The sequence below is a fragment of the Natrix helvetica genome, assembly GCF_964273705.1.
Source record: "Natrix helvetica genome assembly, chromosome: 8".
Classification (NCBI taxonomy): domain Eukaryota; kingdom Metazoa; phylum Chordata; class Lepidosauria; order Squamata; family Natricidae; genus Natrix; species Natrix helvetica.
In genome coordinates this window covers 1,294,801-1,319,696 of record NC_138559.1, presented here as the reverse complement: position 1 = coordinate 1,319,696, position 24,896 = coordinate 1,294,801, and the positions used below count along the sequence as shown (strand labels likewise).

Here is a 24,896-nt window from a genome sequence, read left to right as displayed (position 1 = left end):
TATCTTATGGAGCTTTGTGTTTGCATAATCGTTACTACTATATCATTTGCATAGCATTTCATCTTGTATCTCTTTCTACCTGAATCTTTAGCTGAAATATTTGTTTAGCTTTTCAGTTCTGGCCCGCCAGGACCTCCTAACCCAGGGGTGTCCAAACTTGGGAACTTTAAGACTTGTGGACTTCAACTCCCAGAATTCCCCAGCCAAGTTTGGACACCCCTGTCCTAACCAATTATAAATAATAAAAAAGAAAATGCCCATCCTTGCCTTTGACTTTCCATATTAAAAGATTGTAGAGATTATTCCATTTACTGTGAATTTTAACTTGTCAAAAGCTTTGTGTCTAAAAATATTTCCGTTGCCTTCCGTTGCAGCTCTAATGGGTTTATAAAAATTTATAACAAAAAACACCTGACTGAGCATGTTATATTATGTGTTTAATATATTATTGTTAAAATTATATGCTTTTGTGTGAGTGTTTGTCTGTTTTGGCAGGTCACTGCGTGGTGTGGCTCTCTGACTCTCACAGTTTAAAATTTTGGCTCTTTTTGTCGAACTTGTTCGCCACCCCTGCTCTAAGGTCCCTTCCAGCCCTTCTGACTGTTTGATCCTGACCAATTGCATCGGAGACTTGGACAGTTAACCTCCCATAATATGAAATGTGAACATTGAACTGAGCATTGTATCGAAGTAGAAAAGTGACACCAGAGAGTCGCAAGGAGTCCTTTATGAAAAGATACAGTTGCAACCAATTGGGAGAAAAGCACATCGTGGAATCATCCACAGAAAGTCCTTTATTTGGCAGTTACAAAATTAGAGCGATCTGGTTGCTAGGGCAAAACGCTTCTGCCTTCGCTTTATGTGTGTATATATACATATCTATAAGTGGAATGGAAGTGCGCAGGCCGACCCTTCCGAGCTCAGGGCCCGCAGCGCCTTTCCCGAGCGGAGCCTGCAGGGCGCGCAAGGGCCCTTCCCTCGGCCGAAGTCTACGGGCCTTGGGCGGCGCGTCCGGCCGGAAGTACAGGCTGAGCGGCGGCCGGACTGCAGCCGCTGCTCTCCGAGCTCCGCTGGGAAGCCAGGACGAGGCGCCGCCACCGGCGGGATGAAGCCGGGCCGCGCCGCCGCAGGTGGAAGAGGGCGGGGGGGGGACTTCGGGGGTCGCCTCGCCCGCAAGAAGCTGGGCCGGCCGGCCGGAGACGCGGGGTGGGGGGAGCTGGGGCTGGTGGGGCCGGGGCTGCTCCCGACGCCCTCCGCGGGCCAAGTGGGCCTTTGGGGCGGCCTCATGTCCAGGCCGCGCAGCGTCCCAACTTCTGGGGCTGGCAGGCGACGCTGGGCGCGGCTGGCTGGAGCGGGAGCCCCGCGCGGACCAGGCAAGCGGGGCTTCCATCGCCTGGCTTGGATCCGCCCGCGTTCGCAGCTGCCCTTCCTCGCCGCGGGGATCTTGCGCGCCTGGCAGTGCGGGGTTCCGCAGAGCAGGCGTCCCCAAGCACGCCGCTGCCCAAGGCCGGAAGGTCCCCGAGGCCCCATTGGTCTCCTTTTCCCTCTGCAGAAGCCCTCCAGCAGATGCCCAGGAAGGAGAAGGGGCCCCCGGCTCCCCCCAGCTGGGCCAGGCGCCTCCTGGGCTTTGAACGGGGGGACCTGGCCGGCTGGCACCGCCTTGTCTGCTTGCTGAACAGGCCAACTGATCCCGCAGCCCTGGGGGTCTTCCGCTTCCTCTTCGGTGAGTTTGGCTCTGGCCAGAACCGAACCCGGTGGAAGAATTGACTTAAATGTCCTGGCATACAAATTTGGTACTTGGTTTAGGAAAAACGGCCCCCGCGTTTCTTCCCCAAAAGCCACGTCAGGACTCAGATTGAAAAAGTGGAATTCCTTAGTGACAAATGAAGAAGTTTTGCGCTATTATTATTATTATTATTTTAAAAATATTTTTTTATTCAACATTTTCCAAACGTGAAAATCACCATTACACTTTTGCAGCTTTCCGTTACCGTATCTCTTTTGACTAATTTGGCCTTTTCCTTTCGACAACATATTGTCATTTACCTTTTCCTCTTTGTTTCATAGTTTTCTCATTTTCTAGGGGAGGGAGAGTGAACATCATGTTTGCTCAGCACACACAGTGTTGGCTTTGGATTGCACAATGTTGTGGGGGTCCAGCCGTTTTGGAAAGGGGCCTGCCCCCACAGGCCAGATCCTTGGAATAGCTGATTGGCTGGATTTGGGAGGTGGTTAATGCCATGTGCTGTGGGCCGGGGAGGGGAGGGGATTTTAACCATCTGGCTTGAAGGAGGCAAGAAGGCCTGCAGAAGAGGCCATCTCTATCCTGTGTGGATCACTTCCTTACATCCTCCCTTTCTGAGGAAATTTCTGGAGAGATAGTGGGGCTTCAGCTCTATAAGAAATGGATCTTCTAGATCAAGAAGTCTTCAAACTTGGCAACTTGAAGACTTGTGGACTTCAACTCCCAGAGCTGGCTGGAGAATTTTGGGAGTTGAAGTCCACAAGTCTTCAAGTTGCCAAGTTTGGGGACCCCCGTTCTGGATTCTTTCCAATAGATTTCTGCCCTGGCCCTGGCCCAGAAACAGCATTGGCCATTCTTGGTGGATGACCATCATCAGGACTTAGATTATACCCTTCCAAGTCCTATTATACCTCCTACCACCATCCAGTGTCTCCCAGCATGCTGTCCTTCTGGCCTGCTTGAGAAGGTTGGAGATGATGTTCTGCTCCTTTCTGAGCAGGTGGCTTCAGCCATATTATGCATTCCTGGCTGTGGCCGCTCCAGTGTGGAGTACCCAGGCGTTTAGGTCCCGGGTGTTTAATGTCCATGTGAAACTGCTTTGGGATGGTTTTGGGTTACACATGTGAGGTCCGAGAGCTGGGATTGAATCTCAGCCTTGCTGTCTGCAACTGGTCAATTTAGCTTGATACTGGACTCTAGATTATCCCTGGGTGGTAGGGTCATGGCTGCCCTATTAAAGCAGCTCTGTGACAGGGTTCTAGGTCACAGCTCCTACTCAAACATAAGGCGGCCTGGTCGCTTCGAATAAGAACATGAGACAAAGCAGACTTGGGTGGTGCTATTTGACTTGGAATAAGAAAAAAAAAAACAGACTTGGGTGCAGAAGTGGGTTGCTCTTGGTTCAGGTCCGGATCGGTCCAAACCAATTTCGTTGTATTTTAGTGCAATGACAATAAAGATTATACTTAGTAGCAGCGGCAGGAGGCTCCACCCACCCACAGAAGAGTAGCACACAGGCCCGAACCGGTAGTAAAACAATTGGCAACCCACCCCTGCTTGGGAGGGGTTATTTGACTTCTGGGAACTGAAGAAAATGGGGGCTGGGAGGTAAGCAAATGGGTTGCCAGCTGACCTTAGGAAAGGAAAGACTGACATGTTCGCCTATAAGCAGTGGTGGGATTCAAATTTCTTTACTACCGGTTCTATGGGCGTGGCTTGGTGGGCGTGGCAGGGGAAGGATGCTGCAAAATCCCCATTTCCTCCCTATCAGCTGGGACTCGGGAGGCAGAGAATAGATTGGGGGGGGGGCAGTCAGAGGTGGTATTTATACGGTTCTCCGAACTACTCAAAATTTCTCCAGAACTGGTCAGAACCTGCTGAATCCCCGCTCTGCCTATAGGTCCTTCAGCACTGGTGAAACTCACAGGGACAGTGTGGGCAGTGGGCAGTCCCTCTCAAGCCTCCGCATGTGGGTGCACTGGGGAAGGGGGAGGATTTCTACGGCCTCTTCCATGATTCCAGTTGACCGAGCGTGGTTGTGCAGAGCCACTAAGTACCTCTTCTCCAGAATTCTTCCAGTCCCTCGAGGGTTACCGCTTGCGCTAGTTCCTCTTTAGGGGATTCCTGGCTCGGCCTGGGAGATGCAGAGAGCCTGGCCTGCTACTGTTGCCCACTGTCCCCTTTCTCTGCTCCTTCTCCAGGCCTGCTGATGGCCCTGGACATTCCCCAAGAGCGGGGGTTGAGCTACCTGGATCACAAATACCTCGATGGGCTGCAAGTTTGTCGCTTCCCCCTCTTCAACTTCCTGGAGCCACTTCCCCTGGACTGGATGTACCTTGTCTACACAGTCATGCTGTTGGGTGAGGACCACACTGGGGTTGTGCGCAGGGATTGGGGGTGATGTGGGCGTGTGCTGGCTGAGCCCCCTTCCTCTCGCTTCCTGACCTCAGTGGTGCTTTCCCTGTTGGGTCTCCTTGCAATGTGTGTGGCTGCCCAGGGTCAGAGAGGACGGGGCAACCTACCAGCCATCCCGCTGTGTGATTCCCCCAGAGTTGGAAGTGCAAAGCCAGGCCAGAGAGTGTCAGGCAGGGCAACAAACGGGAAATGTTGTATACAACCCAGAGTTTTCCCCAAGTGGGGCTGGGGAAGAGGGGGAACAGGCGGATTGCTTGGCATGAAGGGAGCTGCCGTTTTATAAGGGGAAAAGGAGGTAATTTGGGAGCCCTAGAAAATCTGGACAGCTCTGGACAGCCCATAGAAAGACAGCTTGTTCCGGAGCGGCCCCACGGAAGGACAGCCAAGGCCAGAGGAGCAGCAGACCTTCCCACTTGCCAGAGGGAGAAGACAATTGCAGTAAATCAAATCTACCCGCCTCCAGCCATAAGAGAGTAGCAGCCAAGCATAAATATATCCCTTGATGACTCAAGGAGTGGTTTGTGGGGAGGGCTTACAAGTGTAGCTACAGGCTGGATTAGACGTTGCCTCGGCTTGTAAGGCAAGCGCAGCAGGGAATTAATGGGTTGTCCTTGCATTGTGTACCAGACTCTTGTCCAAAAGCTACCAAGAGGTGAGGAGATGAAGCTGGTTTTCCTCTGTTAGTTGAATGCTGCATAAATAATCTTGCCGTACTGAAAACGAAGCCAAGGTTTTCCAATTTTACATGTTAAAAATAAAGCAGAAGAAAGTATTCAGGAGAAAGCGCTGGAGCTTGTCTGGTTGTTGCGGAGCCCCTGAAAGGCTCAGGACACCCACTCTGGCCCCCCTGGCTTCTTCCCGTAGGGGCCGTGGGCATCATGCTGGGCTGCTTCTACCGCCTGAGCTGCCTCCTCTTCCTGCTGCCCTACTGGTATGTCTTCTTCCTGGACAAAACCACTTGGAACAACCACTCCTACCTGTACGGCCTTCTGGGCTTCCAGCTGCTGTTCATGAATGCCAATCGCTACTGGTAAGGCTTCACCGCTCTTGCGTTTCTTTGGCCCCAGGTGCTTTTCCCCCCTGCAGATCGAGTAAACATGTTTCCTGTCATTCCGGTTGCATAATTTTAATTGGACATTTGCCCCAGCCTGGAGTCTGCCAGAGTCACATGCAGCAGAGGGAAGGCTGCATGCCAACCACGGAAGCTGTCGCGGGAGTGAAGAAACTTTAACAAGCACCCACATATGTGCTGTGCTGGACCTCTACCTGATCCCTGCCTCTTTTAAATACAATGAAGGTTTCTGCAGAAAACACAGCTGCGCCAGAGCTTCACCTGCATCCCCCTCTGTGGCCAGTCTCTACACGGAAGAGGTAGAAACCACAGCCCTAAACTCCCTCACCTATTCACTGGTGTAGGTATGTGGATGATACTTGGATCAAGATTAAAGCACAGGGCGTAAAAGCCTTCACCAACTGCACCATCTCTGTGGACAAATACATTAAGTTGACATAGGAAGATGTGAAGGAAAAGAGTTTGGCTTTCCTGAACACTACAGTATACATTAAGGAAGACAGAAGCCTTAACGTTGAGGCTTACAGAAAACCTCCAGTATTTACCTTTTGATTCTCACCACCCACTGGAGCACAGAATGAAAATACCGGGCTGAAAGTTTGCCTAGCAACCAAGAAGAAAAGAAAAAGAATTAAACACATCCAGGAAGTCCTCAGCTGTGACCCATCGCAAGGCCCCCACTTGACACACCTGAAGCCCTTATAAGCAGAAGAACACCAACACTGGCACCCCCTAAACTCCCCTGAAGGTATTACCTAGCTTGGTAATGAAACGTTCAGAAGCCAACCCAGAAGCTCGGAGAATTAACCTTCACCCTCATCCTGCACGCAAGCTACAGATGTTCACTATGATTGCAAATGCTCTAGGGGAGGGGGCTCAAACTCAAGGCCCGGGGACCGAATCCGTCCCACGGGGTACTTAGAGCTGGCCCACAGAGCTGCGCTGGAAACAGCGAAGGACCGGCCCACGGTGCGTCTGTCAGCAAAAACAGGCTCCCGAGCTCTGCTTTTGGCTGCCACAGCCTCCTGCAACTCTCGGCCAGTGAAAATGTTCCACTTTCACCGGCAGAGGGTTGCAGGAAGCTGTGGCACCCGAAAACAGAGCTCGGGAGCCTGTTTTTACTGGCAGAGCGCTCCAGCCACCACAGGCAACCCTCCCCCCCAGGAGACATGACTACACCCCCCTCTGGCCACCCCAAACTCCCCCCCCCCAGGTCAAACACAACCCTCATGTGGGACTCAGTGAAATTGAGTTTGACACCCCTGGCCTAGCGTCTCCTGCTTGACCCTGATCCCTTCCATGCTCTCTCCCAACTCCGTTATTCTGTTATATCGAAACTGAAACAGGTTTTCAAAGTTGAAGCTTTCTCCCATCCCTTGAGAACTTGAGTATAGAGACAGATTGGGTGGTAGGAACTTTCCTTCCGGATTCTCATCTAGTCCTTATTTTTCCTTGCCACCAGCTAATACCATAACTGGACTTCCTGCCAGTATCTGCGTTATCTTCCTGGCAGGCCTTTCCAGCGTGTGATCACATTTTTCTGTATTTTCCCATGAGCTAGAGATGAATCTCAAGTAAACCTGTGCATGAAATCCTAATATTCTCTAGATGACTCCCCCCAGACATTCGAACTACCACCGACCTCCGTTCCTTCCGGCAAAAGTTAAAGACTCACCTATTTCAATCAGCTGGCCTGGCACTTTCTTAGTTTTACCTCCCGGGGATTTATTTTATTTTAATTGGGTTTGGGGTTTTAATTGTGATGTTTTTAGGATTAGAACATATTTATTTCTTAGTACAGCCTATCTCCCCCTCCAAATGTATCTTAAATGTATTTTATTATTATGACTGGTTTTATTTGTATTGACTGTACACCGCCCCGAGTCCCTTTCTGGGAGAGGGGCGGTCTAAAAATCTAAGAAATAAATAAATAAATAAATAAATGACTACCTTCAAACCACAGAGAAAGGTGCTTTCTTCTCTTTTCTGGGTGACCGAGGAAATTAATGCTGTTGTCTTCTAATTTTGACCTAAAAACCAATACTTACTTTCAATAAAACAAAACTGTTAGTAAACTTTGTGCTTCAGTGAGGTGAATGTAGAAGAATGGGGGCAGAGTTAAGCATGTCATCAGCTTAGAGCTCCAAGCCCAATCCTTCCTGAATTTCATTGACCTTTATCTGGCGCCAATTTAATGCTGAACTTTAGTTGACCAGTCATATAATATATGCATATAGGCATATATCATTTAGATCGTTCATTCTTCAACCTTATGAGTGGTCCTGATTTTTTGTGCCTGTTGGTTATTCTGTTTAGAATCAGCATTATCGAGGCAACGTTCAAGATGTTCACCCAAAGGTTTTTCCAGAGATTACTGAAGGATTAGTTGCTTTTCAAGGCTGCCTCCAGTTCCTACTCTTGCTAATGAGCTTTGTTTCCTCAGGTCCGTTGATGGCCTCTGGCGTCCGCGGAAGAGAAACGCTCATGTCCCTTTGTGGAATTACACCGTTCTTCGTACGCAGGTATTCTCCGGAGCTGCGCCATCTTTGATCTTGGTTTCCTCTGAGAGCAAACAGGGCTAATGAACAGCTCCCAGCTGGCGTTGCTTGCTCTGCATTGCATGCTGGCCCCAGAGTCTCAGGAGGCCATTTGGAAATGGGGAAGCCACGGCTCTAATGTGGACCCCGAGAAAGCCTGGAGGACGGGAATGAGCCAGGCCTACCTTTCCGCGATTCTGGGTTCTTAGGCTGGTGAGAGGCCCTGTCAGAGATGCCATCCAGTTAGAATGCTTAAGATTACAGAATAGGTAAATGGTTACATATATCGTGAGCTACTATTTAAGTTTAGGTTAAGTGTGGAGGTGAACAGCATGAAATGAAATTTACCATTTGTCTCATCCTTGCCGCATCTGTGTTGTTTCTCTGTGTCATATAATATATGTGGGCATGTGCGTAATTCTGTATTCATTTATTTTGTCATGTTCATATTGTGTATATGGGAGGAGGTGACCCTTTGAGAGCTACGTGCAATGAAATTTCATTGTAATGTATGCCGATCAGTGGACATTCAAAGATACTCTAAATTCTACTTCTAAGTTCTGCTTCCCATGCCTTTCAATGTGGCATTCCAAACTCCTGTGGGTTTTTTTTGGGGGGGGGTAGGGGGGTGTCATTTGTGGCTGAAGAAGTTTGAGTGATGAAATTGACTGTGGGAATTTTGCAGGAAGTTGTAACTTGGAAGCTGGTTTGGAAACAGCAGCTAGAGAGTCGCCAGCTGCCGCTTGGTGAGTTTTGCCGACTAGTTTGCCTCGGAGTGCCATGTTTGTTGCCTTTCTTTCTGAACAGGTCTTCATTGTTTATTTCATCGCGGGCATCAAGAAGCTGGATGCCGACTGGGTGGAGGGCTACTCCATGGGCTCCCTTGGGAGGCATTGGCTCTTCAGCCCTTTCAGGTGAGTGATGGAAATCAGGCAGAGAAAGCCTCAGGTGGGTCGGAGAATTCGGCTCCCTCCTCTTCCTCCCTCCTGGACGTTGCAACTTTGGATGAATGCCTCTCTCTGGTCCCTCAGGTTGTTGATGTCAGAGGAACTGACCAGTTTATTGGTGGTGCATGGCGGAGGGCTTGTTTTGGACCTTACGGCTGGCTTCCTGCTGTTCCTGGATGCTACCCGTCCCTTTGCCCTTTTCTTTGTCTCCTACTTCCACTGCATGAATTCCCAACTTTTCAGTATTGGTAAGTTGTGCAGAATCCAAGTGTTTCTTTAAGAAGCCACATGAGAACTTATCAAAGGAGGGTGTTGAGTAATAAGGGTTATGTTAAAAAGGATTAAGATCGGAGTTTTGTTCTGGTCTGTTTTTGCAAGGAGTGGTTAACCAAAGCCTGCAAAAACTGCTCACCTTGAATGAACAATGATCCCTTCTGCAAGATTAGGCAAAGAAGCTTTTGTTAAAGGCGGATTATCTGATATAGCATTGTTTGCTGGTACAGATTTAGTGTATGTTTGAAGGAAAGCCAATGCCACTTTTTGTAGCGATAATGCCTTGGGTTGAAACTTAGAAGTTCAGCCTACAATTGTGGTTGTCTTTGAGGCAGTCGCTCTCAGCCCAGTACGCCTCACAGAGATGGTCTTTTGGGGATAAAGGGTAGGGAGATGCCCGCCTGAGATGCCTCAAGCCAGGAATCCCCAAACTTTGCAACTTTAAGACTTGTGGACTTCAACTCCTAGAATTCTCCCAGGTCTGAAGATCTCCGATCTAAGTGGAGAGATTGCAGAGGAAGGGATTACAAGAGAGTAAGTGATGCTGGCTGGGGGATTCTGGAAGATGAAGTCCACAAGTCTTAAAGTGGCCAAGTTTGGAGACCTCTGATCTAAGTGGAGAGATTGCAGAGGAAGGGATTACAAGAGAGTAAGTGATGCTGGCTGGGGGATTCTGGAAGATGAAGTCCACAAGTCTTAAAGTGGCCAAGTTTGGAGACCTCTGATCTAAGTGGAGAGATTGCAGAGGAAGGGATTACAAGAGAGTAAGTGATGCTGTCTGGGGAAATCTGGGAATTGAAGTCCACAAGTCTTCAAGTGGCCAAGTTTGAAGACCTCTGCCTTAAGCCTTGGAGGAAATGAGGGTAATGAATTTGACAAAAGTTTTAAATAAATCTCGGTATGAGTTGCCCACATGACCAGAAATAATTTCAACGGGAGTCTCTCCTGAACACACTGAAGATGCTGGGTGTCCAGATGTTTATGTATGCACAGCAGATGATCTGTCTTTTGAGTGACCAGAGCCCACCTCTGTCCTTCCATCATACTCCCACTTTTCATCCCAAAGGCATGTTTCCCTTCACCATGCTGGCCACCAGCCCACTCTTCTGCTATCCAGACTGGCCACGTCGACTGATCACCCGCTTCCCTGCCTGCTTCCAAAGGTTTCTGCCACTTACCAAGCCTCCGCAGCGGAGTCTGGAGTGTGTTTACCTGGAGCAACAATGTCCCAAGGGAGCAGCTAGGAAATTGGGGCTGCGGCAGAAGCTGGGCGCCGTTTTTACTGTTCTGTACATCTTGGAGCAGTTCTTCCTACCTTACTCACACTTTATTACCAAGGTGAGAAAGAACCTAAGTATTTTTGTATAAGTGGTTTTTGAACCAAACGGTTTAGAATGGGTAGTATTTGAATGACGACATTTTCCATAGTTCTGGTCCTGACAAGGTGGAGCTCACCAATGGACATAAAAAAATGGAGCCCCTCAGAGAAACTACTGTGTCCTCCTCATAGTAGTATTCCAGCCACAGAAGAGAAAGGGCGGGCCCTGGACTTGGACGTGTGTGGGAGACCACTAGTTAAACTTGCATCAAGGCTGCGTGGTTAAGTCCCAGTTCCGTATAGTTTTAGTACCCCAAAGAGCCCCAAGGAGTCTTAAGGGAAGCTGGAGATTCTCCAAGGCATGAGAAGAGTAGAAGGTGCTTCTTATTCTGGGAATGTCAACTCTCCCCTTAACAATTCTCCCTGCAGGGCTACAACAACTGGACAAATGGGCTGTACGGTTACTCGTGGGACATGATGGTCCATTCACGCTCCCACCAACACGTAAAGATTACTTACCGTGACGGTCGCACTGGGGAGGTTGGCTACTTGAACCCTGGGGTCAGTCTCTCTTTCTTTTCAATGGGCACTGAAATGATACCATCTGGCGTAACTATGGCTCCTTCAAACAAGGATGTGAACGTTTCTTCTGTGCTATGCAGCAGTTGGCCACATGTCAGGTTGCCTGCTGCACGTGTGTTTGTAAAACAGCCATGTGTTGCGAGTGTGATGGAGTCTGTACAACTTTCTATGCAGAAGCAATAAATGGGCAAGGGTTGAGTTTGGGGAGACAACTCCTTTAGTGGTCTCCAAGAGGAAAAGCTTCCCATTGGTGCCTGCAGAGGTTGTGACTTTTGGGTACAATTTTATGCCCATTCTTGGATCCAAAAGCTGTCTGACCTTCTCAAAAAAAAATGTATGTTATGGATCCAAGAAATTGAACAACTTTGTTAAGATTTTCCTTTCCTTGTTTCCACTCCTGCTAATCCTTCTTTGTTCCCTTTATTTAATGGGCTCCTAACGAGTCTTTTCCAGATTATTTAGCTCCTTCATATAATAATAATAATATAACCCAAGGGATTTTGTTCTCCTGTTTGCTGCTTGGAGAATCCAAGCATGGGTTACCTTTGTCCATTAGCCTAGAGACTGAGTTATGAAAATGTTGACCACGCCTCCTCTGACCGGAAGGGTTCAGTTTTTTAACTCAGTCCAGCCTGAAGAGACGTATAAATTTTCTCTAGGATACTAGACAAATTAACTCTCTTATTCTGGAAGTATTTTTTTCCTTGTAGCATTCTCCTTTTTCCTCTAGGTATCTACAGATTAGGAAGGGCAGGCTGTTCCATTCCGATGGTCTGCCTTGCTGGGCCGTTCTCAGCGCAATACTGGCGCTTCTCAACGCTAAATCAGCCGGAACTGGAGGCGATTGACTCCTTCGCCTACCGATCGCTGCAGCCGAGAGCTTCTGCGCCACTCTCATGTCGGCTACCTCGGGCGCGATCCACTTATTAAGCTCAATCAGTCCCTCTTTAATAAACTCGTTTGCCGCTGAGTTTACCTTTGGGCACGATCGGCCTTATTGTTCTGCCGCGATCCGCTTGAGACAGCGATTGGCGTCCTGCTCTCAGCTACTCCACTACCGCTGCCAGTGTTGCAGCCATGAGGGAAAGCAGTTTTGGAGTGGCCATTGTCTTCTGTGGAATTCAAAGCAGCGGTCATTTTTGGAGGATTTGAATTGCGTGCCATTGGAAGCCAACCAAGGGGTGGCCGGATTATTCGCGCCAAGTTAGTGTGACGCGAAATCACCCGAGGGCAGAGCTAGCAGTTTTTTAATGCTGGCCACCATTGTATACAAGGATTCGTCCGGTGCAGTAAAGCGGCACATGCTTTCCTTACTCTGTGCACTCTATTCCGAACTTGATAGCCTGATAGTAGAACGAATCTTCGCTTCTCAACTCGGCTGCTTTATTCTGAGTGAGCTCTCTAAGGATAATAATGGCAGATCGCTTGGCGACTGGGAACAACTCTGGGGCAGAAATCTCCCCCTCATTACCATCTAATCAGTCCAGGGCCAGCGATAGGGTCGGGAGGACTGTCACCAGGACCAGGGCAGCCGCCTCATCCGTGGCTGCCGATAAGGCCGCAGGGCGCAAAGAGAAAAACAAGAAGGGAGCTAGGCCGCCTCCACTTCTAGCAGGTCCCCACCAACTGTTACCGTGCAGGGCTCTCCACCTTTATTTATTTATTTATTTTATTTATTTCTTGGATTTCTAGACCGCCCCTTCTCCCAAGAAGGGACTCGGGGCGGTGTACAGTCAATGCAGATAAAAATACAATCATAAAACACTTAAATACATTTGGATGGAGGAGATAGGCTGTACAAGAAATAAATATATTCTAAAACCCTAAAAAACATCCCCAATTAAAAACCCAAACCCCATTAAAATAAATCCCCGGGAGATAAAACTAAGAGAGTTAGTTGCCTGCCTCACCACCCAGTCTGGCAGGGGTCCAGAGTTGGTCCCCTGATATTCCCATGCCACAAGACCTTTCTGTAGGGGAAGTGGGTTCAAGGCCCCAATCCTTATCTGATCTCTCGGAGGGTCAGGCACCCGCACCTAGGCACATAGAACCAGCAGCTACCTTTACCCCCACCATGGCAGGATTGAGTCCCGAGGAAACTTCTCCCCTCAGCATCCCTCCGGAGCTCAGAAATTTGATCTTGGTTACCATAACTCAGGGAGTAGATGCTGAACTCCAGCGAAGGGGACAATGGCCCAAACACACGGCCTTCTCCAGGGATCCATCTGCTTCACAGGTGGATCCTCCCTCCCCACTCCCCTCAATTCACAGTGAGGGTTCTATCCTTGGTGAGGAGGAGGAGGACCTGGAGGAGCAGGAGCTTTCTGATGATGATGGCCCAGGGCAGGACAAGCTCTCCTTCTCTGGGTTATTTCGGCCTCCATTGTTTAAATCACTGTTATACAAGGCCAAGACCACCGTCAACATGGGTGGCCCCACTACTCAGGCCAGTGCGGCGCTGGGACTGGACTCCACGGACCGGTTTTTTGCTGAACAGGTTCAGGAACAAGATGTTATTCCCTTTCCTAAACTATTTTTAGATGTAGTGCAGAGACAATAGATGCAGCCTGCTGCGACCCCACCTCCCAGCAATGGCGACAGAAAGCTATATAGCTCCACCGCGGAAGAAGACGGGATTCTTCAGTTTCCTACTGTAGACCCCCCCCCCCATTGCCGCTTTGGCCTCTCCAGCCCTGGTGCCATCTGAACTGTTGGAAGGCCTCAAAGGGGAAGATCGCAAAGCCAAATTAATGATATGCAAAATGCACCAGCCGGCCTCCTGGGCGTTACGATCAGCGGCTGCGGCCTCATTTTTCAACCGGACATCCTTGGTGTGGCTTAAACAACTCCAGGCCAGAGTTGCCCCAGAGGATATGCGGCTGTACCAAGATATCAACAAACTGGTCACAGTACTGGAATATTCCTCTGACGCTACTCTTAACGCGACTAAATTCGTGTCTTGAGCTATAGCGTCCAATGTCACGTCCCGCCTCCTCCTATGGTTCCGCCATTGGCAGGCAGATATAAAATCTAAATGGCACCTAGCTTCGACTCCATTCAAGGGTGGGGCCCTGTTTGGTTCTGCCTTGGACCTGATCTTAATAGAGACAAGGGACAAGCGCAAGGTGCTTCCATCCACCAACAGGCGTTCCAATAGGAGACACCAGCCTTATTTCAGGAGGCTGCCATTTCGGGCCACGATTTCGGGTTCACAACAGGCCCTTACGTTCCCCAGTACAACTGGCCATACACACAGGGACAGGACCGTGCTCAGGACCAGTCAGTGCCCGAGACAGGAATAGACAACAGAATCAGCAACAATCGCAGGCTCGGCCATTTCGTGGCGCCAACAACCGGTTTTTTCACTGGTATAGGTGACTCCCAAAGGGATGGGCCTATTGGCGGGCGATTGTCAGCCTTCGCAAGCCGAAGGGCTGAAACCACCTCGAACGCTTGGGTCATCCAGACGGTGATCTTGGTTACCATAACTCACTCTAGAGTTCCTCTCCATCCGCCCGAGACGATTCATCAAGTGCCCCGTCCTCAGGTGTCAAGTGAAACAGGGTCTCATGAACCAAGAGATCCAACACCTGTTATCCATCGACGCCATAGAACCCAAGGGACAGGAAAGGCTAGGGTTCTATTCCATCTTGTTCCTAGTCCCTAAATCCTTGGGAGGATGGAGAGCCATCCTAGATTTAAAGCGACTCAGTCTTTCCATCAAGTACCAAAAATTCAAGATGTAGTCTCTCAAAAGCATATTGACGTGCATCAGACAAGGCAACCTGATGACATCAGTCGACATAAGAGAGGCCTACCTGCATGTGCCAATACATGCAGCACACAGGAAATTCCTGCGTTTCCAGTTTGCGGGCCGCCACTTTCAATACAAGGCCCTACCATTCCGCCTTTCGTCAGCCCTGCAAACTTCTACCAAGCTACTGGCAGCGAATAGTATCTTCGCTCCCTGCGGGTCACAGTAAATTGTTATCTCGACGATGTCTTGATCTTCTCGTCATCGCGATCCCAGGCAGTTCGAGATCTTCAGACGACTATTGACACCTTGCAGCACCACAGCTTTGTGCTGAACTTCCCAAAAAGCCACTTTCAGCCGACTACGAGGCTGTTGCATCTCGGGACTCTCATAAACTCCGACACATGCGAGGTGGCTTTATCTCCGGAACGTCGCAGCAGCATCCAGTCGCTGGTGAGTCACATTCAAGGTCAGAGGTCCTTACCACTGGCGGTGCTTTCCCAACTTCTGGGAAAAATGATTTCGTGTATAGATATTGTTCCCTGGGCACACTTCCATGCTCGTTCCCTCCAGTGGTTCCGTCTTCCGTTTCAGAGGGCGCACACCAGCCACTCTCAATCCAGGTTGCAAATCCCACCCAAGGTGTTCACATCGCTCCACTGGTGGAAGACTCCCAACCTTCTCCAGGGTCTCTATTCAAGGAACCGGAGTGCATTGTGGTAACAACAGACGCGAGCCTATACGGGTGGGGAGCACCTTCTCTCGATCAGGTAGCCCACGGGCGCTGGAGCGCGCAAGAGCTCAGGAACAGCATCCGGCTGGCTCTTCACAAATTTCAGGTCTTGGTCAGGACCAGTCATGTGCTGGTCCTCACAGACAACGTCACCTCCAAGGCTCATGTCAACCACAAGGGAGGCACACGGTCCAAGTCACTGATGTTGGAGGCAGAGAGGCTCCACTGTTGGGCGGAGAAACACCTTTTATCAATGCGAGCGGAGCACATATCAGGGACCATGAATATACAAGCGGATTGGCTGAGCAGAGCAACGGTGGATCAGATGCAGTGGCGTCTATCCCCAGCATTGTTTCAGGAACTATCCCGCAGGTTCAGTCACTGAGAGGTAGACCACTTCGCGCAGCCTCACAACACTCACCTCCCATGGTTCTTTGCCAGGTTCCAGGTACCGGGAGCGGAGGGCATCGACGCACTACGCAGCCCTTGGCCACCAGGTCTGCTATATGTGTTTCTGCCTCTCCCGATAATTCCACATGTCATTCAGAAAATATTGACGGAGAGAGCGGAGGTTCTGCTGGTCGCCCCAATGTGGCCATGGCGCCCCTGGTATGCCGACCTGCTGAATCTGTCCGTCTCTCACCCTTGGAGAATTCCAGACACTCAGATATCTCTCTCTCAGGGGGCACTAATCCATCCGAGCCCCCAAGACTTACAATTAGCCGTGTGGCCCTTGAGAGGGATATCTTAATCAAGCAGAAATTCTCTACCAAGGTCATTAAAACAATCCAGGCAGCTCAGAGTCTGTCGACATCATGCATTTACGAAGCCACCTGGAGAGGCGTCTGTGGGTGGGCCTGCAGAGCCAATATTAACCCCATCTCTGCTTCGGTACCACAAGTGCTCGAGTTTTTACAGACGGGTATGGACAAAGGCCCAATACTCTACGCCGCCAGATTGCAGCACTGTCAACAGTCATTTGCGGCGGACACGGTCGTTCCCTATCTCACCACCCCTGGGTACGGTCATTTCTCAAAGGGGCTTCAAATCTCAAGGCCCCCGTAATCCATCACTATCCCACGTGGGATCTGGCAGTAGTATTGCAGACTCTCACCGCGGGTCGTTCATTCGAACCCTTTCTTCACTCAGGTAGTCTCAGATTGTTGACCCTTAAAACCATTTTCCTTGTAGCCATTACATCAGCTGGGAGGGTGTCGGAATTGGCAGCCCTGTCTATCTGTGAGGACCCCTGTATCTTTCACCCGAATAGGGTGGTCCTTCGCTTGGACCCAGCATTCCTCCCCAAGGTCAACACATGGTTTCACTGGGCGCAGGGAGATCCTCCCGGACTTTGGTCTGTGGCCTGCACACCCGAGGAAGAGGCAATGGCACCATCTTGACGTTCGCAGGGCACTTTGTCGTTATGTGAAACGCACGGCCTCATTCAGAAGGTCGGAAGCCTTATTCGTTTCCTTTCAGCCAGCAACCACGGGACAGAAGGTGTCCTCCAACACCATTGGTTGTTGGCTGAAAGCATGTATTGCCCTCGCATATGAGAGCCAATCCAGGCCTGTGCCCAGGCGCATCACTCCTCATTCCACCAGGAGCGCAGCCACCTCGGCAGCTGGGACACTCAAGCCTCGGTTGAGGAAATTTGCAGGGTGGCGACCTGGTCATCGCTGTCGCCCTCCATCAGGCACTATAAATTGGATGTGTTTGCCTCGGCAGAGGCGTCATTTGGGCGACGAGTCCTCCAGAGGGTCCTACTCAGACCTCCGACCAGCCTAGCTCCCACCCTTGAGATTCATTGCTTCGGCATGTCCCATGCTTGGATTCTCCAAGCAGCGCACAGGAGAACGACCGTTGACTAACCTGAACGGTCCTTCTATGTGCGCTGCGAGGAGAATCCACCCTGGCTTCGGCTGGTCCAGGGGAATTCGGGACTTGTATTTCCGGTTTCCGTATTATTCGGATTGGCCCATGTCTTGAATTGGTCGGACTGTATCAATTGCATTCTGAACTTGTTGGACTATATCATTTACTTCTGAACTGACTAAAAACTGCATCTCTTCGTCCGGCTGAGCTTTCGTACAAAACTGAACCCTTCCAGTCAGAGGAGGCGTGGTCAACCATTTCATAACTCAGTCTCTAGGCTAATGGACAAAGTTAACCCATGCTTGGATTCTTCTTGCAGCGCACATAGAAGGACCGTTCAGGTAAGCCAACGGTCGTTTTCCTAAAGGACGGGTCATAGGAGCGAGCACTGAAAATTAGCCCAGTGAAGAACCAGTTCTCCCTCTCCCTCGTGGCTGTTGCCAGAAGGGCAGTTTTACAGTATTTCCAATTTGTTCTCTGGCCTGCTGATGCTAGAGGATAAGTCTGAAATAAAACATCTTGCCCAAAATATCTCTCCTAGTTGAATCTCTGGAACTGGAAAAGTTTTCTTTGCAAGCTTTGTGTCTGAGCTCCTGAACACTCATGCGCACGCACATGAAGCTCCAACTTCAACAGATTTGTTGGCACCCCCTGATCTTCTGGAGTCTCCATAGTTTGACACAACACAATTGAAGGCTTTCTTATAGTCAGTAAGGCAGATGTTCTTTTGATAGTCTTGAGATTTTTCCATGATCCTGCATCGATTGCAGTATGGTCCCTAGGGCCACAGCCCTTTCTGAAGGGCGGCTTGAACGTCTGGCAATTTCTTTTTGAGGGCCAGTTGTATCATCTTGTATGATCTTAAGGAGAATCATACTAGCACAAAGGTTGAGGGCAGTTGTGTGTTAATTGGAGCCGTCCTTGGAGTTTCTATCCAATGGAATAGGACAGAATGCAGATGTTCGTATTGACGGAAGAGGGGGGGATTTGGCTATCCCAGAAGACAGAGTCGTTGGTCAGTCTGTACATACATATATCTAAATATAGGCGGAGTAAATAGACGTCCTATTTCTCTCTCCACAATGTTCGACTGGGCAGCCCATAATTGGGAGTCTTGTTCCTTCTAGCTTTCCTGTGGAACAAAGCTCCATATCCTACAAAAACGCCATTTAGCAGTCAGGACAAAATGTCCCAGGGAAGTACGTTGATTGTCTTGAGATCGGAAGTAACCCTTCTGATTTGGACTGAGAGGTCTGAGCCCCAGCCTCTGCTCAATGACCCATCCAATGCTGTGCCTCCTTCCTTCTTTCTTTCCCCTCCTCTGTTGCCCTTCCTTCTGCCACCTGCACACCTGTTTTCCAGCTGAGATCTGTGTATATTGGAGCAGGTCTTCACACAGAGCCGGCGCTGGAAGGACCATGCAGACATGCTGAAGCAGTATGCCACTTGCCTCAGTCATCTGTTACGTGATTACAACGTCTCGGAACCAGAGATCTACTTTGATGTTTGGGTTTCCATCAACGATCGTTTCCAGCAAAGGTTAGTGAGACACCTACGGGGACACAGATCTGCACACTGGGCCAATTACTACATGGATTTGTTTTTTTAAAAAAAACCAGAATCTTCAAGAAATGTTGCTTCCAGGCAAAGGGTTCTTTTCGGAATTTGTCACGGGAAATGTAGAAGTTGCAAAATTGGGATTTCTGAAAATTTGGGCAGGTTATGGGAAGACGTTGGGGCTGGCTAGAGATGGGGACATTGCTTCCCATTCAGTTCTAAAAAGGAACAGAAATCAAATCTTGGATAATGTTTAAAACATAAAGTTAGGCCAATTGGCACCACAGTATGTGTGTGTGTGTGTGTGTGTGTGTGTGTATGTGTGTGTGTAAAATATACTATAAAATATATAAACTATAAACATTAGTTTTTGCATTTATCTAATGTTTTACGCCTCCCCATAGATTTTAGCACGCACACGCAGACACACACACACATCTCTTTAAAAATGTATTTTTGTTTTTTAATTTTAAGTTTTGTTTTAATATTTTTTGCTTTTTAATAATTATCGGTTGTTTGTATCGCATCCTCTTTCTGGTGGCCTATGACCATATTAAGGTTTTATTCGATACATTGTTATAATCCCTGGCTTCTAACCTATTCAGGAAAATGATAGCTGGAAGTAGGGGAGCTTCCTGGGTTTAGAAGAGTCAAAGAGGCAGATGGACTGGCACTTCCTACTGATCCATGGGCTCGTGGGCCACTTTCCCCTGGGTGTTGTATTTCTCTCACTCCTATTTTCCCCAGGCTCTTCGATCCAAACACTGACATTGTCCAAGCCCACTGGTCCCCCTTCCAGAAGACCCCGTGGCTGAAGCCTCTTCTCATTGATCTGTCGCCCTGGAGGACCAAACTGACAGAGATTGAAAAGTCGCTGGACAACCAAACCGAGGTTGTCTTCATTGCAGATTTCCCAGGTGCCGAATTTCTCTTCTCTTAAGAACTGGACCTTCATTTCAGGCCAAGGGCATGGGGTGGCCATGGGGCTTGAGGACGAAGGCTTTCAGCTGAATCCTTGGGGTGGAAACTGAATGTGGGACCTCAGAGAAAGGCTTGTGCCCTGTAGAAACTGTGGCTGCTGCTTCAATGGGGCTTTTGGGATGAGAAGCAAAACGTATTCAAAGAAAACCCAGAAAATCCAGTTGCCTCTTGGGAAAAAAAGCACCTTTGGGTTTTATTTAATTATTTTTCAAACACCTCCCGACAATGTGGTCCAATCCACGTTTCTCCACCTACGTAGCTCCCCCTTGTGGTTGAAGTGTAGATTTTTCAATAAATTGTTCCTGGCCAATCACAATTCATAAAAATAAGAAAAATTTCATCCACCCACAACAAAACAGCTTACTTAAAGAGAGCAAAATAAATCCACTATTTTCTATCCTATGTTTCTTCAGCAAAGTTTTAAAAAAAAGAAAGAGACTCCATGCTTCCTTATTCCAGTTTGCCTCCAGTAACCCTCTTCCTTGTCACTTCCCAATGAAGGAGTCTCGAATATGGTTTGGCAGACTTTCCAAAGGAAGTAACAGGCCGGGCCTAAACAGGGCTAACTCTTGTTCACTGGGGGAGCTGCTGAGTTGTGGGAAGAACGGGGGACCCCGGTGCTTCCGTGGCCTTTGCTGTTGACCTTTTGGGCGTCCATCCCATCCCATGGCAGGGCTGCACCTGGAGAACTTTGTGAGCGAGGACCTCGGCAACACCAGTCTCCATCTGCTGAAAGGGGAAGTCAGTGTGGAGGTTGTCAGTTCGCAGAAGAATCATTCACTGCAGGAGGGAGAGAAGATCCAGGTGAGGGCCAGGCTGGATGCCATGCAAGGAGAACCTTTTTCTGTCCAGTTGATGCGCTGATAAAGAAGAGGGGAAATAGGTAACACCACCTCCCCCCCCCTTCTACGTGGGACCTGGACTCATAACACCCTGAGAGATCAGGAGAAGGCAGCTATATAGGCTGGGCGGGACCTTCAGATCTGGCCTTGGCCTCAGGTGGAAGATCGAACCAAAGAACCCCTTGAAGGTTTCTCTGGCTTCTTCTGTGTTTCCCCATTCCCAATAACAATGCAGTGAGAGTCGGTGGTTTTGCTGGAAGGGAAGGGAGGGTGGGGGGAGGGGCTTCCCTGTCCTGCCCATGTGTGTGTGCATGTGTGTGTGTGTATGGATCTACTGTTTATAGACACACCTGCACAGCTACCTATAGCTCCCGATGCCGTCCACCGGTTGCCAGTTGCAGTCGGTTTGCCCTTTGCATCTTCAGGTGCCAGTTTCTCTCGCAGGCTGGGCTATTTGGGAAGGCATATTACTCACCTAGATGCTGGTGGTCCCCTGGCCCTTAGGAAGTGGGGGGGGGGGAAACTCCACTTCGGGGCTGTTCCCAGCTGCCTTTCTGCCCTTTTCTCTTGGTCACAGCTGCCAGCTGGGGAGTACCACAAAGTATTCACGGTCTCTCAGGAGCCCTCCTGCTACATGTATATCTACGTCAACACGACGGAGGTGGCGCTTGAGCGGAATTTCACTCAACTTCAGGAGTTGCGGGAGAAAGTTCAGAACGGGACTGGTAAGCCTGCAAACCAGCTGGTTGCCCAGACAGGCCCTCACAGTGGTTTTCTCCTCATGAATATTACTTCATGACAGCAGTCTTCCAATATCTCAGGGGCTGCCCCAAAGAAGAGGGGGTCAAGCTATTCTCCAAGGCACCTGAGGGTAGAACAAGAAGCAATAGGTAGGAAGGAGAGAAGCAACCTAGAACTAAGGACAAACTTCCTGACAGTCAGAACAATGAATCCGTGGAACAGAAGTTGCCTCCAGAAGTTGTGAATGCTCCAACACTGGAAGACTTTAAGAAGATGTTGGATATCAATTTGTCTGAAATAGTATAGGGTTTCCTGCCTAGGCAGGGGGTTGGACTAGAAGACCTCCAAGGTCCCCTTCCAAACTCTTATTCTATTCTCTGTACTTGCCTGATTTTCAGAAGGTGCTTCAACTTCTGTTTTTGCCACTTCCTTCTTCGCAGAAACGGAGCCTCTCCCACCAGAGTTGCAGCCCATCTTGGAAGATTCTCTGGGAAACATGACGCAGGCAGACCCGATTGTTGAGGCTTTCCTCTACCGCCAGCGACGCATGGAGGAGCGGCAAAGGAGGCGCAACGCAACCCTGGCCGAGCGGCTGCAGCGTTTCATGAGCAAGAAGTACTTTGTTTTCCGCAGGAGGTGAGAGAGGAAGGGGGGAGGGAGGGGAGGTCCTGCTGGGTGCTTCCCACATTCTCTTTGTATTAAATAATGTTATTACAAGTTTTTATTAAAATAGTCAAAGATCATGAAAACTTTAAAAGAAAAATATAAAGCAAGAATAAAAGCTGCAAGAAAACAGAAAATTAAAGAACAATAGAAAGGAAAGTGGCTTCCACCCTCATCATGCCAAGTATAAACCATTTCATCATCTCTCCCTTTCCTGTAAATTAACAGATGACAATCCCCCATAACTCCTAACTTCGGGCAAATCTAGCCAGGATCCTCTTCTCCGGTCTAGCTATCAGCAACCAAAACAAAACAAAAGCCAAGGCAGACTTTTGTGTGGGGTGTGCTGTTTTGCCATTCTTGTGCTCTTCAGGCACACACAAAAGCTCAGCTTGGATTGTGTTGGGTGCCTCCTCCTGACAGTGTTTCCCTGGTTTTGCCCACAGCCTCCTGATGACCTGCATCTCCCTTCGGAACCTGGTGCTGGGCCGCCCCTCCCTCTCTCAGCTGGCCCAGGAGGTGGCCTATGCCAACATGAAAGAGGCTGCCCCCCAGGAGACAGCCCCCCAGGGGCCTGAGCGCTCGGACCTTTGAAGTGACTCACTACCTCAACCCTCACCACTAGCCGGAAGGCCTTCCTGTGGGCCAAGTCCAGAGGGATGTAGCCAGGCCTGAGGAGTCCCCTTGTGTTGCTTAGCTGGAGCCCCTTCCTCCCTTCCCGAGATTGGAGGAGTGGGCTCTGAGCCAGCGTGAGCCTCTCCTGCCCTAGAGGGGCCGAGCGGAGCTTAAACCCCTTGCAGCAAATGCTGCAGGAAGGAGGAGGGAGGGGGGGTTTGGTGGGCTCAGCTGGCCAGCACAATTATAATCCCTCTGCGATGGGAGGAGATCGGAGATCCCACTTTGAGAACAGTTGTCTTCTCTTGGGTGGGTCTCCTCATCCCACCGCACAGCTGGGAGAAAGGATTTGGGCCGAGGGGCTGCTTTTAGAATACCCTTTTGTAGGACTGATTGGATAAGCCCAGGGGGGTTGGGTTCTTTGCGGTGGGGTGGCCAGCTACGCAGCTTGTGGGCGGGAGAGGAAGGAATGTGTGAATGCAGCCAGAGACAGAAAAAGCAGCCCTAATGGCTGCCTCACTCCTCCATGGATGTTGGCATTCTCCCTCTCGGCTCCCTGACATTTCCATGGGTTACAGAGGCAGAGCTTCCCCTCTAAGGCTGCGGTGCCCAAACCTGGGAACTTTTAAGACTTGTGGGCTTCACCTCCCAGAATTCCCCAGCCAGCCAGTCCACGAGTCTTAAAAGTTCCCTGCTCTAAGGTCATCATGAGACATTTCTCTCACTCACGGTCCCCATCCCATAATATCCCACACTTGAGATCCAGGTCTAGCAACACAAACCCCTAGGGATTCCCACCTTCCTTGGAGTGTTCTAAGAGAAAGGGCTGGCTGCATCTCGTGGGATGAAGGCAAGAAGAGCCTTATTTTTCTAATTAAAATCAGCATTGTGCAAAAGTCTCTGCCTTCTGTGTGTTTATTTATTTATACCCCCACCTTTGTTTATTTGTTTCCCAAAGAGCTCAAGGTGTCAGAACAAGGTGTCTTAACAGACCAGGGGTCTCCAGCCATGGGTCATGACCTGGTCCTGGGCCATGGCCCGTTCGGAATTGGGCTGGGCAAGTGGCAGCCATGGGGTTTAGCTGCTGGTTGTCCCCATGCCTCGATCTCCTCTGGGTTGCTCTCTCGTAAGCCAACATTCCTAGCCTAATGTTACACCTGCCCCAGCTGGGTCCCTTGGAAAGACCCTCGACTCCCATTTGGTTGAAGTGATAGGTTCTGCTAAGAATTAGCGGTTGCAGCAAACGTGAGGCCAGATCTGAGTATTCCCGTGCAAACGTTACATGTTTTTCCCGGTCTGTGGCCCTCCCTCCTTCTCTAGATTTTCGGCGGCCAATAGCATCCCAGTTTGATGTTTTGGGAACTGATGTTAGGGATATCTTGAAGAGGTTTCCCATTCTTTCCCAGGCCAGGCAGCCTTGGGGAGGCTGCATTAATCTGATTTGACACCTCTGGTTCCTGCCAGTGTCTTCCCCTCCCCCTCTTACATCCTCCTCCTGCACAACGTCCCCAAATTCCTTTGCCCCCCCTCCCCCTGTTTATGGCAGGATGCCAGCAAGTGTGACGAAGATGGCAGAGCTGACGAGTTAAAAAATATTACATGTGACATTTAAACGAGATCTGACCACAAAGCAGGAGCGCTACACTTGAAACATGAATGAAGAAAAGAAGTCCTGGAAGGTTCTTTGGGGTTCGCCAGATAACAATTAGCGCTCAAAGGCTTCCTCTGATCAGAATTCCAGACATCCCATCCTCCCTTGGCCTGGGGAACAAAGAGGTTTTTATTTTGAAGTTTAGGACTCTTAGAAGTTATCAATCAAACAATCAAACATTATCATTTAAAACAAGAGAGAAACATTAATCAAATCAAAGTACAAAATCACCATGTTAGCAAGTGCAAGAATACTACAAAGTCTAGGTTGATACTACAAACCCCAGTTGTGTGCCCCTCAGGTAGGATCTCCTAATCTACTAACCGCCCCCAAGACGACCCTCCCTCATCCAGGCCCCGGGCCAATAGACAGAGCCAGGAGTTGGGAGTGAGTCTCACCTGGGGCGGGCAGGAGCCACGGCAGAGAAGGCCCTTCTGATGGAATGCCTCCGTCGAGGGGGTCAGCAGCAGGTCCCTTCTGCCAGAACAAGTCCCACCGGCCAGTCCCACTGGGCTGAGACACTTCCTCCAGGAGCCCGGACCCATGTCAGAAACAGTTTTTATGGATAATAACCAACAAAATACAAGTATTTAGAA

General features: G+C 49.6%; 1 protein-coding gene and 1 long non-coding RNA gene across 2 annotated transcripts; one reads left to right on the top strand and one right to left on the bottom strand.

Moving 5' to 3' along the window:
* Window positions 1-825: 825 nt before the first annotated feature.
* Window positions 826-23,545, top strand: GGCX (gamma-glutamyl carboxylase). The gene is made up of 15 exons (XM_081960969.1): window positions 826-1,130; window positions 1,553-1,723; window positions 3,946-4,104; window positions 5,024-5,189; window positions 7,675-7,753; window positions 8,576-8,682; window positions 8,800-8,963; window positions 10,055-10,326; window positions 10,736-10,867; window positions 18,638-18,789; window positions 19,555-19,724; window positions 20,462-20,592; window positions 21,208-21,355; window positions 21,812-22,007; window positions 22,481-23,545. Exons 1-15 carry the CDS (start codon window positions 860-862, stop codon window positions 22,626-22,628), a joined length of 2,466 nt encoding a protein of 821 aa, XP_081817095.1. The 5' UTR covers window positions 826-859; the 3' UTR covers window positions 22,629-23,545.
* On the bottom strand, window positions 22,023-24,837 carry LOC309396174. The gene is made up of 3 exons (XR_014176061.1): window positions 24,699-24,837; window positions 24,249-24,410; window positions 22,023-22,062 (listed from the first exon to the last, which is right to left on the bottom strand). It is a non-coding gene; the product is annotated as an uncharacterized lncRNA (long non-coding RNA).
* Window positions 24,838-24,896: the final 59 nt, after the last annotated feature.